Source organism: Hesperophylax consimilis, chromosome 26 (genome assembly GCF_061612785.1).
Source record: "Hesperophylax consimilis isolate HC1 chromosome 26, BYU_Hcon_1.0, whole genome shotgun sequence".
NCBI lineage: Eukaryota > Metazoa > Arthropoda > Insecta > Trichoptera > Limnephilidae > Hesperophylax > Hesperophylax consimilis.
Genome location: NC_142861.1, coordinates 7,468,837 through 7,485,285, shown reverse-complemented (window position 1 = coordinate 7,485,285; position 16,449 = coordinate 7,468,837). Strand labels below are relative to the sequence as shown.

General features: G+C 35.3%; 2 protein-coding genes across 8 annotated transcripts in view; one reads left to right on the top strand and one right to left on the bottom strand.

Moving 5' to 3' along the window:
• Positions 1–5,203: 5,203 nt before the first annotated feature.
• Positions 5,204–5,686, bottom strand: NdufA3 (NADH:ubiquinone oxidoreductase subunit A3). The gene has a single exon (XM_089647338.1). The coding sequence runs from the start codon at positions 5,519–5,521 to the stop codon at positions 5,294–5,296; it is 228 nt and encodes a 75-aa protein (XP_089503464.1). The 5' UTR covers positions 5,522–5,686; the 3' UTR covers positions 5,204–5,293.
• A 1,846-nt stretch (positions 5,687–7,532) lies between these two features.
• Positions 7,533–16,449, top strand: part of msn (serine/threonine-protein kinase msn) — a 73,731-nt gene continuing 64,814 nt past the window's right edge. For all 7 annotated transcript variants that reach the window (XM_089647150.1, XM_089647155.1, XM_089647149.1 and 4 more), the window contains exons 1-3: positions 7,533–7,802; positions 8,041–8,106; positions 14,967–15,174. In XM_089647150.1, the coding sequence (XP_089503276.1) occupies positions 7,737–7,802; positions 8,041–8,106; positions 14,967–15,174 (340 nt within the window). In that variant the 5' untranslated portion in view covers positions 7,533–7,736. The remainder of the gene's footprint in view (positions 7,803–8,040; positions 8,107–14,966; positions 15,175–16,449) is intronic.

Sequence of the window (16,449 nt, the reverse complement as noted above, 5' to 3'; positions counted from 1 at the left end):
TTTTTATGTGAATAATCTAAAACTCTCAAATGATGAGTCATGAAATTTACTCATTTTTTTCTCTAGAATTCTTTGGTAAATGCAACTATTTTTAACCTCACCACATAATTTCCATCATGAGCTGTAAAATATCATTTTTTTTTTTTTTTTACAAGAATTTTTTTTTGTTCCATTTTATATACGGTTCAATATTTTTTTTATTTTTTATAGAGCGGAGACGGTTTATATGTAGTTCCCGTGAGCACTTAGGCCATAGGCCCATTGTGCTATGTCCCATTTTACCTCAATCCTTTAACGGTAACCCGGTCCCCGAGCAGGGTTGTCATTGGATATGTGGCTATGTCTTCTGGTTCTACAATGTGTCTTCCCAGGTATCTAAGCCTTGTTACCAACAAAGCGGGACATTGGTACCAAAGGTGAATTGGAGTCTCTTCATCCTATTAACAACTGCATGTGCCTCCTGAGATGGCAGTGTCCCGTTAGTAGTCCTACCAGTTCCCTCCATGAGTTTCTGTCCATATTGAGTAGTTTTCTAGTTCGCCTTGTGTCTGTTTCGTTTATGAGTACTTTGGATTGCCTTACTCCGGCTGCCCTTTTCCATTCCTCCCAGTGCCGGGATTTGACCCATATTTCAATATGTATTGCGGTGTGACAAGCTGCTACTCCTACGGCCAGCTTGGATCCCGCAAGTGGTGCTTTCGCCCCTTTCCTTGCTAGTCCATCAGCCCACTCATTGCCCTCAATTCCTTTATGTCCTGGTACCCAGATCAGGGTTATTTTATTGATGGTAGCAAGTTCTTCAGGAATGGTTTTGCATTCCATCACCAGTCTGGAGTTGCATCGGTTACTTTCCAGTGCCATTAGGGCTGCCTGGCTATCAGAGCATATATCTATGTTCTTATTCCTGTAGGTACCCAGTACGGTTCCATGATATTTCATCAAAATGACAATTAAACACACCTTTAACCCATTGGCCTCCGAATTGTTTAGCTAAAAAATTGTCCTTCACTGACGAATCAATTTTGTACCAAAGTTTTAAATCTGCAGTGGTGTACTAAATCTTACATAACTTTTAAACTAAACATGCAAATGAAACAATTTTTTTAAATTTACTTGTGCATTGAATTAAGGTATGTAAAAAATATGTGCAGTTTTTAATAAAATAATAATAATATGATTAAACGAGGATATAAAAATATTTTTTTTATAAAAACCAATTTTTTTCTTCATTTTTTTATAATTGGATTAAGAAAAGTTTTACATTTATCATACTTATTACCATAATATGTATTTTTTCAATTTTGGCTGATGTTAGCCGCCCACCACGCGTTTTACGAACAAGCTTGTCAATTCCCGAACCACACGCCATTTTGAAAAAATTCAATGACGCTGAAATATAACAAAATTTCAATCGTAAATATCAGGAAAAAACTGTACCAACGGAGTCCTGCCAATTACTACGAAATGAATGCTTAATTATCTACAGAGCGATTGGCATTTAAAATTTTAAACACAGATGTCAATAATGTATCCCTTTTTCGTTTTTAAGCTGACAGACATCAGACCCGTGGGGACGGCGTCGTTTGATTTTAAGACACATCGCTGTACACACGCCGGGACGGCGTCGTTTGAGGCCAATGGGTTAAGAAGTGATATAGAGTCATTAAAAGTAATGAAACAAAAACAAGGTTAAATAGTTACCTATTTAGCCTAGTTTTTGTAGGTGTAAAATGTCATTTTGATGAGATACCCATTCACCATTGGAATGCCGCTGATGAATCGCATATATGACAGCCGCTTTAATGAGGTTAATCAATTGTGGTTCAAGATGTTCAATGTTATGGTGGCTCGTTCATAGTTGTTTTAGGTCTACATAGTTTTTAATCCATAAACTGCAGATTGCATTCATTGTCGTTTATGTCGGTTTATTGCGTAAAAACTAAAAGCCTTACTAAAAAACGTGGTGTAAGTATTACGCAGCACGTAAGGTCAGAACATTGAAAACTTGACTTATTACCATGAAGTTTGTTTGGCTCAAGGCCGGCTTTACCACATTAACGTTGAACAGGCTTGTAAGAATTTAATTAGTAAGGTTAATGTGTCAAGTTAATGATGTACATGTATATATTTGTAAACATCCACAATGGAATATTGGAGGATTTCTGGAAGTTTCCTCGTTGAGAAATAATGTACAATCCGCCAAGAAAGTGCAGAAAATTAATAAAATGGAATAAATTCTTTATATTTACATATAATATGGCAACACCGATTTAGAACAAACTGTAATAGATTCAATTGTGATTAGGATTGTCTCCTGATTTTTACAGTGTGATATTGGAAGGGAAATTACATAACTTCAGTTTTCTTTCAATTATCTTGCTAAGTGGTAAAAAATAACAAGTTGGAATATTAAATTCCATTACAAAATGATGCAGAATGATCTCCTTTCAAGAAGTACCATTAATTTCTGAACACCGTTTGATGTGAAATTTTTTTGCTGGGATCTCTTAGTGTTTTTTAATAGTTGCCACTTTTTTCCTTCGAACCATCTTGGTGCTGCCATTTAAAACCGTTTAAACGATCGCAGCGCCCTCCATTTTTTTTCTTTAGTTTCTCGACAGACTGTAAACACAAAACACAAAAAATTATTCATGAAAATAATACAGCTCGGCGGGAAAAGCCCAAGGGTTAAATAAATCTCAATTTGTGCTAAGAATTAATTTAGTGGAACTTAAAAATTAATGGTATATTGTTGTGTAATTTTATAAAATGTATACTTTCAAATTATTATTCCGAGGCATTGTCAAATTTTAAATTATACGTTTTTTTGTTGTCTTTTTTTATTTAATTTTTTTTGTGATTGTCAAAAAATATTAATGTTTTTGTTGAGATTCTTTAAAATAAATCTGACAAAATAATTTTTGAGGTGGTTTTTTTTCTTTTATCGAGACTTGACTGAGATAATGAGGTTGTTCTCCAATAATGAAATTTCGTGTCGTGAATGGTACCGAAGATATATAAGCTGTCAAAATATTGATGGCGGCCAGCCGAAAAGCTTGTGACATGCGCGGTAGTCGTGCATCCCTGCCATTTGAATTATACTGAATCGTGTCTCGTACAATGTCAAGCGACACCATTGCATAAGTTTTACCAAAGTTCACTTTGAAAGCTCTAACTTTGTAACATTTTTTTTTATAATTTTGTCACTTAGGAGATATCGAAAAACTAATTTTGCCACTGTTAATAACTCCTTAAATAATTGCGAGGAGCTTCACTTTTCAGACGGTTCCCCAATGTTATTTCCCAACCTTTCTCTTCTCCCTCTTGTTCCCTTCACCTCTACCTCAGCCTCACAACATACCCGAATGGGGATAGTCTCACTGGCCCAGGACAGTCAGGACCCTTGTTTGGTATTCACATTAAAAAAGAGGTACTAAAACATCATGTAAAAGTATTCATCCATATCTAATATAAAATATTTGAAAGTGAAAAGGTTTCAATTTATTAAGGAGTCTTCGACATGTCCAGTAATCTGGCACTATCTGAAAATACAAAAACAATCATCGATAAGAGATTATTTCGGTAAACAATAGAAAAACTGAATGTCAGACGGCCTTGTTCACACTCCATTTAAAAATTGGACGGTAAAATCCGCTTCCTTGCTACTGGAGAGCGGGCAGGTTGCCAGGTTGGGGTATTGTAGCGGGGCGCGTGTCGGAACGACAAGTGTGAACAGCTCCAAACAAACCTATGAGCGAGCGAGTTTTTCAACACGATATTTAAATGAATGCTGGCCATCTATTCAACAAAAAGTGCCGGAGATGACTTTTATTTGTGTTGGATAAGTGAGCGCCATGTTTGATTTTGTAAGTATGAAATATGCGCTAATTATTTAAATAACTCAAACTAAGAACCTATTTTGTGCATGTCCCCGGTGTAAATAGTTTTATGTACTAATTGAGTTGAAAATTGTTGACCAATTTAATGATGTGGAAGTTCTGCTCTTTGTTGACGACTTAAAAATATATAAAAGAATACAAAATGTTTACGATTGCAAAATTTTACAGACTAACTTAGAACAACTTCATCAATGGTGTGAACAAAATGCTTTATTTTTGAACATTCAGAATTGTCAAGAAAAACGATTTTCCAAAATTCGTTAGAATATCTTACATTAAATTAATACCAGGGTCACAAATTCGTGACTTGGGTGCAATATTCAATGAAAACTTGACATTCATTGCACGCATTAACTATATAACTAATAAGGCTTTAAAGATGCTTGGCTTCCTTTGCAGAACTTTCAACTGATTTTGTCCTTTGATTGTAATAGAACCCTCTATATTTTATTAGTCAGAAGTCAAGTGGAATATAATTCAGCTGTTTGTATAAAGTTAACTCTAGTTTAGAAAGAGTTCAGTACAAATTTCTTAGGTATGTAAATTTTAAGCTCAAAATTCCAATTGGATATATTAAACATGTCAGTTTGATGAATCAATTGCATTTAATAACACTGTCTGACAGGAGAATTGTTTCAGATCTAGTAGTGTTACGTTACACAGTCATTAACAACTTAATTGACAGTCCTGCCATCATTGCCACTATTAAATTCCATGGGCCGACTAGGAACACAACACTAAATATAACATTCTGCTGCAATACATACACAAACAACTATCAGACACACTCGCTAACAAATAGGATGCATGATCTGGGCAACACGTTGGGGTTACGATTGATATATTTTCAGAATTAAGCGAAATCTTTACCAGCACTTTGTTAAATCCTATTAATTAGAGTAGATGGGCGTAAAAAAAGTGAAATAAAATAAACTTTCGGCATATTTAGCAGTAAACGGAGTAAGGAAACTTTACCGAAACAAAACTGATAGACCAAATTCCCATTGTAAAAATATTTTACAGAAATCACAAATAATTTCACATTTTCACAATCATATTTTTCAAATTTCCATAGATCAGTAATCCGTCACAATTGTTTTTTATAGTTCCAGCTTAGTGAGATTCAAAAATATTGCGTTCACTGTAGTAAATTATACAAATCTTCATGATTGCCCAAAGCAGGGGATGCCAATATTAGCTTAGCCGAGGCTTCATTTTTAGAAGTTTTGTAAACAATATTGCTACACAAAGGATAGATTAAGGGACATAACAGGGAAGATTAGTATTTCAAAATAACAACAAAGTTATCAATGAAGAATTTTAAACCATTTGCGTTTATTTTCTACCGGGTATTTACATATTTATTTAACACTCGAACAAAAAGAAAAAAGTTCTCAATCTTTGTGGATTTTGGCCACCCTCGGGTCGTCAGGTCTCATGATGACGTAGGAGTATTTGTACTTTCTATTTTCTCCATCGTTCTTGTTGTAGTCGTAGACACCAATGCATCCCAAGACCAGGCCTGTCAAACCAATTCCAGTGGCCCCTACGATTTCGGGAATCTCATTGCACGCCTGCTTGAACAACTTGGCAAAGCTTCCCCTTGGAGCGCTTAAAGCCATTTTGTATAGATTTTTAGAGTCTAATGTCCTTTTCTCGATTCTCACGAGTTAATAGTTGCTTTCGCCCTTAACTTATCAAAGTTAAGACAAAAAATAACAATTATGCAACTAGACTGCCACAAGAAAACGAAACAAGATAAAATTCTACCTTCCGTACCATCTGACATATGGAAGAATGTTGCCAGAGAAAATATGTACATTTTATGGACAGGCTTTCAGAAGATTAAATAAAAATAAAGTATTATTTTTTATAGTAATAACACTAATATTCCAATACAAAAGAATTTATCTAAGTTTGGCAACATACACATCGCAAGGGAATGGCAGCGCAGATTTCACTCTCTGAACGCACGGAAAAAAATCGCTAATATTGAAGATTGCTAATTTAATAAGAATCTCTTCAAATTATTCATAATCCGCTTGAAAACGGGATTGCAGGTCCTTAACGAATCAATTGATATGGTACCTAATAAACTTATAAAAACTAAAATACGAATGAATTATAACGATGTCGGAACACGCGTTCATAAAAATCTGAATATTTCGTCATTGCAAATAATCAAGGCAAGTGTAGGAGCATGAACACGGGGTCTGATACGTTCCTTAATTTATAATAGTTTATAAGGAAACAGCCAGAAATCCCGTTTTTAACCGGATTACCAATAATTTGAAGAGATTTTTAATAATTGGGCAATACTCATTTTATCTCCATGCGGACATGTTTTGAAATTATTTTTGCACTACTTATAAGAAAAGGATGATCTCATGTTATCATTTTTTTATAAGTTTGAGGCCATTATATCTCCGTCGATAACTTTACATTTATCAACTAATATTTCCATACGACGATATCCCGTCGCAAATAATCTTTGTGGGAAATATCCCACTAGCATCGAAGGTCCTTGTAGAGATCGAAATTTTTTGTAAACTTCCTTTTCACTTCCGAACATGATGCAATATAAAATAATAATTATAGTTTGCTAGTAGCTGACAACGACCGCGCGAAACGCTCCCGTGGTGATGAATGGCGTGTTTGGTTGGAGTCTTGCCTACTCATGTTCCAACTTGGTTTTGGTTGAAGGTAAATTGAAAGTGATCTCGTTCCAACCGCCCAGCAGGGAAATAATAATAATTCGGCATTCGGTTGTGCCTACTCACCATCCAATTTGACACCCTCAGCCTTGCTGTACAGCCGTTGTTTTGCTGAGTTGAATAGTGAGTAGACCACATAAAGAGAATACGTTTGAATGTATTTTGAGCCCCTTAGTATCGAATGTAAAGCGAATGAGCGAAGAGAGAAGTGTAAGGAGAATATTTGACGCAAATCTGAATGGTAGCAGAAGTCGAGGATGCCCGAGGAAGACATGGCACGATCAAGTTAATCAGATACTTGAGTCGTGCCATGTCAAGAGTCAGAATAATAGGTATGTATGAGCAGTGGCGGCTCGTGACTTTTGGGTGTTCTAAAGTGATAATATTACAAAAATGGCATATTGATGTTGTTGTAGCTGAAAACGATTTTTTATTTTTTTCGAAAATTCGTTTTTTAGTACGAAGATTTTCAAGAAATCCGTTCGACCAATCTGAATTTTTCTGAAAATTTTCACACAAAAAATCGAATTTTCGAAAACACAAAAAAATGGTTTCAGCTATAACATCAATAATTCAATTTTTTGTAATATTAGCACTCTAAAACACCCAAACGTCATGAGCCGCCACTGCTCATACATACCTATTATCCGGACTCTTGACATGGCGCGACTAAGATTATTTTCAAAAATTAAATTTAGTAGAAATAATTAATTGTATTAAATTTTGTAGCCTATTTAAAAAATTAACAGAGAAATGTAATTTGGTAATCTTGTGGATTACCCATTCGCCCCGCTCTCCCCCATTAGGCGGGTGTTCGCGAGCGCGGCGGTGTGGCGATCGCGCGGCATTGACATTTGTGATTTTCTAAACACTAATACCAACACCTACATGTAGTTTATAAATTGACCATTCGGGGCGCGTCAGCCATGTTACGTCTGTTTTTATCCGCTCAGAGTGTTTTTCTTGTAAATAATGACTTTTTTACAACATTATGAAAGTAACGATTAAATAATTAGCACTAGTAGAACGTTTCTAATCGAGTGTAGTGTATTAATTGTGCGTGTACTCAGACTTTAATGAGTTTTTCGTATTTTGTCTTCGTGGGTGACAATATACACTTAAGATGGCGCATCAACTGGCTCCGTCTGTGAACTGTTCCCTTGATGACATTGATTTGAATGCGCTGAAGGTAAATTAAAGACGGCACTATAAAACAAACGTTCGAGTCAACAATAATAATGCTAATTTCCGTAAGAGTGTGCCCGCCAGATTTTCTGATAGGGAGATACCTCCATTCATCTCACGTTTGCGGGCGCGCAACTTCGGGTGTGATTCATGTTCACCGGAGTAATTCTGAGAGCTGTTTGACAAATTGTGAATTTATGATTCCGATTTCCTTAATTATGATAAATTGACGTTTGTTTCAGGACCCGGCTGGCATATTTGAGCTTATCGAAGTCGTCGGCAATGGAACCTATGGCCAAGTTTATAAGGTAAGCATGATGTTTTTTTTGTGCATTGTTTGTGTTAGATTTATTTTACCCACGTCGCGCTGAGAAAATGATTTGTATTTGAAAAAAAAAGCTAGCACACGACTAGCACGCTAGTACCCCTTCAAATGCAATTTCTTGTTATAATTCCCGTTACTAACAGGTCTAAAATAGTGATTATTTTTCAATTTTTTTGACATTTCGAAAATTTGTGCAAATTTATTTTCGTCATTTTCACTGGGTTTTCCACAGTTGTTTTTCTCTCCAATTTATTAAAAATTGTTATATGTAATATACATTCACATTTTAAATATTGTATTTCAATATGAGGGTTATTAAAATGGGTGTATTTTTATTTTTTGTTAAACTCATGAAATATCATAATTTTCTTCCTGGAAAATAATCTTGGCTCCCATCCAAGTGGTTGCAAAACCATTGTTTTAAGATTTTCCTCAACAGTCATGCATCAGAATGATGCACAGAACCTAGTCAATAACCTGCAAACCCCTTTTTCCTATATAATTAATCTGAACCCCCAAAACATAATCTGATATCTTGTAACAATGTAAATTAAACAAAAGATGTTACAAACATTATTGGATTAAATTTAAGTAACATTTATTATTTCACAGTGACTGATTCACATTTACTATAATGTAGCAGATTTGTGCAACTGCATTTAAAATAAATTAGTTTAGGTTAGGATAGTTTCTAGGATCATGCATTCCTGAAGTATATCTGCTCTGTATAATGTATCCAAGCTATCTCAAATCTTTGCTTGTCTATCTGTTCTGTATAATGTATTCAAGCTATTTCAAATCTTTGCTTGTCTATCTGCTCTGTATAATGTATCCAAGCTATCTCAAATCTTTGCTTGTCTATCTGCTCTGTATAATGTATCCAAGCTATCTCAAATCTTTGCTTGTCTATCTGCTCTGTATAATGTATCCAAGCTATCTCAAATCTTTGCTTGTCTATCTGCTCTGTATAATGTATCCAAGCTATCTCAAATCTTTGCTTGTCTATCTGCTCTGAACAGTTGGTGAAGTAATCACATTAAAAATCACACACAGGGTTATGGATACTCTCAGTAACGTGAAAAACCACCATTCAGAATCAAGATAGTTTTATTCATCTTTGATGACCATAGGTACTTCCCAACCTTTCTTTTCCCCATATCCTTCCCTTCGTCACTCCCAATTAGGGATACCATAGTCTCACTGTCTCCTACCAATTGTGACTCTTGTGAAGTATTCGCATTTAAAAAAAATATTATTTTCTTTCTACGCATTGTCCCCCTGATAAGATATTTGATAAAAAAATTGTCAATTGTTGCTATTATTTTGTAAGTCTATTTTCATGAGATACGTAAGTGAATCACCAAAGTAAAAATCCCCCATATCTATAGTGTAGTACGCACTTCAATTGTATTTAGATATGTTGCAAGGGAAATTTTCACAATCAGTGTTGATATTCCTAAAATTTTTGTTTATTTGCTTATGTTTATCGAATGTTTATCCATCATAAAAACCGGGTCCCCCCAATTTTCTTCCTCCCTTAATGGTTTGCTGTTAATCCATTACCTTTGTTGCTCAGTTTCATTCTATTTTCAAATGCTGATGTCTCAACAAATAGTCTTGAAAAGGTGATATTCTGTATGAACGTGGGGGGGGAAATGGGGATTGATTAGCAGGTGATTCCCCCCCACATTTCTTACTCCCTTAATGGGTTGCTGTTAATCCATTACCTTTGTTGCTCAGTTTCATTCTATTTTCAAATGCTGATGTCTTAAAAACAAACTGTTATAAATTGTTTGTAGATTTTGTGTAACTATTTTTATTTTATTTAATGCATCGCTTGCCTGACACCCTGTATAGTGATTTGACTGTAGTGACACTTGGCTAAGGTGACACCATGGTTTATTTACATTCAGAGAGTGATACTTGGCTACTGTGACACTGCTTTAACTACGCTATGGTGATATTCTGTCCAACTGGTCTTTCGACCCATCACCTTGCGTCGCAGCGGGAGGGATATATTCATACATCCGTCAATTACAGTTTACACTTTTTATTTTTCCTTTCCTTAAAAAAGACCCCACACAGCAAACAACCAAAGATAACATAGGCCTCGAGGGAAATTATTTTCCTCAGGGCCTCCTGTATGTTAACGTAAAAAAAAAGTCTGTGGTGATACTTGATAACAGAATATACCTAGTGGGCTATTGAATATTATACCCAAAGTTTTTATGGCATGAAATAATGTTAAGGCGATGCACTACGTCATGTAGTATTTTAAATTGAGTCGCTATCAATAACAACCCTTACGTAGATGGCGATAAAGTTTAAATTCCCGCTTAACACCATCCGCCTGTTTTGATTTATGCAAGAAAAAAACATGGCCAAAAAGTGCCTTTTATTTTATTTTGTTGATTTTCAGGCATAAATATTTAATTTTTTTTCGATCATTTTATAAATAACTTAATTTTCTACATTATACAATAAAATCATAACCAAAAATGGGTTCGTAAGTAGGAGATTTTGAACTTTAAAGCAGTTTTCATAGGCCTTTACATTATTTTTTTCTGGGCTTATAAAAAGACTTATCTAAAAAATATTTGATTATTTCAAAGGCCAAGATGTATTCTATTCGCAGTATTTAATTAAAGCATCTAAAACATTTCTAGGCGACCAAATTTTCAAACCAAAAACACATGATTTTGAATTACCACATATGGCATCGCCTTAAATTGATGAACTGTATATAAAAAAAATATTAGTAAAACATGTAACAGTAACGTAAACCAAAACAATACTATATATAAGACAAATTACTAAAACTATATTACCAACGCTACTCTAATTTGTAGGATTCAACAAAGTGCTGGTATAGACTACGCTTAATTCTATAAATTTCAATAAATATAATAATAGTTTACAGATTTCAAATAATGTCCGCCATCTTAAAAAAACCGCTGCTGAATTTTAATATGAAAACATATAAACATGCAAATGCGAATGGTAGTAGATGTTGGGGACGCCCGAGGAAGACATGGCACGTCCAAGTGAATCAGATACTTGAGTCGGGCCATGTCAACAGTCAGAATAATAGAAGAGTATGTATGAGACGATGTATGAATGTGAATGAGGCAAGAAGTGTGTGTCAAGACCGAGTTTTTTGGCGATCCGTCCTCTGCCTACCCCTGCGGTGAAACGGCATGATGGTTAGTTAGTTAATATATAAACTGATTATAGTGCTATATAGCACATGAATTCACCTATATTTTACTGTTCATCACATATTTATTAACCTTCCCTCATCTGTGGTGTGTATTTACTACACATTGCTTCTAATAACTTTAATAACTCTATAAATATAATAAATTCTGGATTCAGATTTTAGGTATTCCTCCGTTATATATTTATGCACTGAATTAAAAAAATAATTTATTACATAGTTTTCAAATTCAATTAAAAATCGAGAGTTTTTTTGTTAAAAATCGGGAACAAATACACCAATACAATCAACCGTGTGATACTAAATACCCGAAGAGTGTGCGAGGAAATGACACGCTATTGATGTCCCGCTTTAATTCGCTATGCGGGAACATGAGACATCCACACTTCTGCAGTTGTAGTTTTTGATTTAGACCAAGGCTGCCCAACCTTTTTAGCAGTTGGGCGAAATTGACGATTCTGAATCACTGGCGGGCCACTGAATACCTGACGGTTCCTATTTCCATGGGGGGGGGGGGGGGGGGGGGGGTTATTAGAGAATTTCTATAAAACATAATTCCCCACAAAAAAAATCTAAATAACTGCTCCGCACAAAATATTTGAAATCCATGGGGGGGGGGGTTGTTACGGAACTTCGCTGAGAAAAAATTCCTAGCGATAAATCGCCGTCGTTGGCTACACTGGTGACCGCGCGCGAGCTGCATTGTTTGTTTTACCGCGGGCCCGCGACACTTTTTCAAATTGGCGGGTTTTTTGAAAATGTTATAATTCGTTCGCGGGCCTGGGGTTGGGCAGCCTTGATTTAAACCATCGATACCTATGACCGCACAGCTGTGTTTGTGCCAGCCGCGCCGCTAGCCAGTTGGCCGCCAACCGTCTTTAGATGTGGATCCCTCGCACGTTTCCTTAGCATCTGCCGATGGTTTTTTCATGTTTTCAGCAATTAAATTACAATTATTATCACTTTTGATATAAAATATAATAAACATAATCGATTAGCTATGAATATTCATATTTTTCCCATATTAAATCGCTTATTTTGAGATGTGTATTGACTACACAGCACCGTAACGCGTGTATTTTTTTAGCACAGTAAATGAAAGGTTAAAAACTTTAGAAACTTATTATTTAAAAACTTAATAAACGCACTAATTCTGCGCCATAGTTCCTTTAAATTTGTAGTTCGAGGTATTTATTCGATCAAAGGCTCAAGACTTGACACTGGTAGCGAGATGTGTCATCCCTTCCAGTGAAGTCTTAGAGATATGCAGATCAAGCCCTAGGCTTCTAACTTAAAAACTGATGTGTAGAGATGTGTCGTTCCCTTTTGTAGGTCAAAGAGCACCTAGATTAGATATTTTTGCCAACCGAATATAGTTGGAGATAACATGCTGTGTCACCTTTCCTGTGAGTATAGTTATATTGTTTTACATTTATTGATTAACATTATTTTACTACAGAATAAAAGTCTTTGTTTCGAACACGCATTATAAATTAACTAGCTGACTTGCACTCAGCGTTGCTCGACTTTTCTCTGCTTTCAATAAATGTAATATCCATGTATTATATATATATATAAACCTTCCAAAAGAGAGATTCTCTAAATGATAGTGAAAACCCTATCAAACTCGGTTGTTGCATAGTTTAGAAGAATTAAGCGCACAAACAGACAGAAGCGAATAGTGACTTTGTTTTGTACTATTTAGAGATACCAATGTACTGTCACGATTACGAATTTACTAAAAGTTCATCAGGAAACGGTTTGTAATCTCGTTTCTAGTTCATTATGATCTGAGATGTTCCTAAACATTACAGACTAATCCAGAACATTCCACAATCTTTCTCACAATTCTCGAGTACTCTTGAATGTTCTGGACTGTTCTAGAAATTTCTAGAGGGCGAAACTTCCAGCCCTTAGAACTTATAAAGCACGTCCTTCACAGTAAAACGGGAACCTTCTTCATGGATGGGGGATAGAGGGCTACTACACCGTATAACTCCCTTGATCGTACCGGGACTCGTTTCTGAGTTTTAGCAGCACGAGCATTGTACACTTACTTTTATAATATATATTGATAATAAATGGAAAAAGCCACCATCTTTTCATTCACATGAGTTGAAAAGGCATTAAATAGATAGATAATTCAATTACGAATACACTGGTATGTAAATATGTTATAAAATTGAATAAAACAAACACTTACGCCATATTAACAAGCGTGCTTTCGAGAACACACTTTTGTTAACTTGAGAATAAACAAAATTGGAATTTATACGCTTATAGAATTGGCCACAGGGTGTCGATTTGAGACATATCTCGATAAAATGGAAAAGTATTATACCAGCTTTCTATTAAAGCAAAATGAAGGCCGCAAGAAGGTTTGAAAAAATTTTACGAAAGGTAAATAAATTTCGCTCATTGTGGCAAGCGATCGCTCAAGATGTTTTACAAACTTGCCATAATATGAAAAAACTCTCGCGTGGATGAAGTTCAATGGTAATGTAATAAATAATCGTCCGTTTTTATCATATAAACATAAACTCTTCAAAACATTTGAAGTACTTATAAATACCTAACCGATATTATACGTTGAATCCTAATAATTTATAACCAAAATAAACAAAGTGTTAGCAGTAACGATTTGTATCCGTACCAGTATCCGTCGGACCCATCAGTACCCAGAACCAAATGTAATCAAAATTTATTTATTCATTTTTGGGAAATCGACGGTTTACATTTAATCAGTTTGTACATATATATAGTAAAATAAAACCAATTATGGATTTGCTCCTTGTGACTTTACCTCTACTGAGACAGCATAATATGGAATAAGTAAACTGAATTTGTGAGAAAGGAATATGAATTAAAAAATTTATACAAAACAAAAGATTATATAAAACGAAAAATTTACAAAACAATACATTTATAGCCATGGAGAGAGGTTGTAGATATAAATCAAATCATAAATATAAACAATAGAGACAAAAACATTATTCACAAACCATCAGCGACATATTCTTTTATGGACCTCTTGTATCTGATAAGTTCGCAACTGAAAATATCAACCTTGGATAATACGCTATTGTAATTATTGCATGATCAACCCTGAACAGGACACAAGAGCGTGTTAAATGCGCAGGTACATTGAATGGAATCTTGTTTAGCAACTCTGGGCATATCCAAAGCATTCAGTAACGCTTTGTATTCTGATATACCCCACTACCGATAGTAAAAAAAGAAAGTAATGAAAGTATAAAGTATCAAGGTACAAAAATCTAATGTATAAACTTATATTACCCACGCACAGGCTGCGCCTTAGTGGGTTCCCTTTCCTATTATTATAAAACATGTAATGTCAAATATATAAATTGGGAAAAAATAAAGGATATAAAAAAAATAAAATGACAAATTTATTTGAAAGTAACGATTCCCGATGGGTAATAAAAGTGGAAGGCCCAAGGACCAGGCCTCCTCAATTGCGACTGAAGGGTAACGGCTGATTCAATCCCATTTTATGTATACAAATTATATTTGTTAATCATAATATATTATAATCTCTTTTATTCGCGGCAGTCACACCATTACCTCTGTATGTATCTCTACTGACTATGTGTACTGTTGTGCAGGGCCGCCACACCAAGACGGGCCAGCTGGCGGCCATCAAGGTCATGGACGTGACGGAGGACGAGGAAGAAGAGATCAAACTGGAGATCAACGTGCTGAAGAAGTACAGCAACCACCGTAACATTGCCACCTACTACGGCGCTTTCATCAAGAAGTCGCCGCCGGGCAAGGACGACCAGCTCTGGCTGGTGATGGAGTACTGCGGGGCTGGTGAGTCCAGTCTCTTTACCTATGCATAGTATGGCTGTTGAAGAATCCCAGATCTAGGCATACCACTGATAGCGCTATTGGGAGCTTTTTTGGGGAATTACTTGGGGAGTGAGACGTATGAATCAATCATTTTATAGTTTCTGGCTGGAGAGGTCAAAGAGTCGCTTTCAACCGGTCTCTCATACTGGATACAACCAAGCTCATCACATTTGTTCCAGCAGCACTGCCCAGATGAGACAGAGCGCATATCGCTTTTTTAATTGCGATGTGTGATGGAAAAATATATTTTTGTTTTTACATGAAAAAAGACATGTAGTAAAATGACATCTAAATTTTTGACTCCAAATATCGAGAAATGAGAATCGACAGTAAAAATTATTATTAAATTTTGTTTATTTCATCTAAAAAATTACAGAATATATAATATATCATTAGTAAGTAAAATACCTAAATGTAAATTAGTAACAATGACATTGTTGAAAAACTAATGTTACAATAATAGAACAGTTTCTAATAGAAGAAAAAGTAAATATGTACGAGTGTTATAAAGACATGGCATAATATACTATATTTTAAGTTGTGCATAACTGACGGCCGGCATAGTCCAGTGGTAACGCATTGGACTGCCATTCCGAAGGTCGCGGGTTCGAACCCGGCGTGCGCACTTAAATTTTATTTGATTAATTTGTGTTATTTCACAATTAATTAATTAAAATAATATATAGTATATTTGCGGCACGTTCCAGAGTGGAAGATACTACCAGTATCGCCCTGGTGTAAGACCACCATTCAGAATTGAAACGTTGCTCCAAATGGGTTTAGCCGTGTTAAGTGACTAGATCTGAATAGCCAGGTACTTCCCCACCTTCCTCTTTCCCTTCCCCACTTACCTTCAGCCTCACAACATCCCCCAATTGGGGATGCCATAGTCTCACTGGCTCCAGACGGGAGCAGTTGGGACTCTTGTGAGGTATTCACTAAAAAAAAAAAAAAAAAATAACTGAACCGAACCTGTGTTGAGGCAGATTTTTTAGTTAATTATTTCTCACATTTTGTCTATGGTTTACTTATAGATGTTTAATTAATATAGGTTCCTATACAGCAATACATTATTTTAGGTTACATTTTTATTAGCATATACACAGTACAAATACAGCAAGTTTTAGCACAATACATACTATAATAACTCTCAATGACAAGGCGTTTGGTTAGGTTACATTATTGTTTGCATATACACAATACAAATTCAGCAAGTTTTGTCACCATATATACTAC

Bases quoted from the DNA above. Each gene is read 5' to 3' on its own strand.
- NdufA3 (XM_089647338.1), bottom strand. From the start codon at position 5,521: ATGGCTTTAAGCGCTCCAAGGGGAAGCTTTGCCAAGTTGTTCAAGCAG.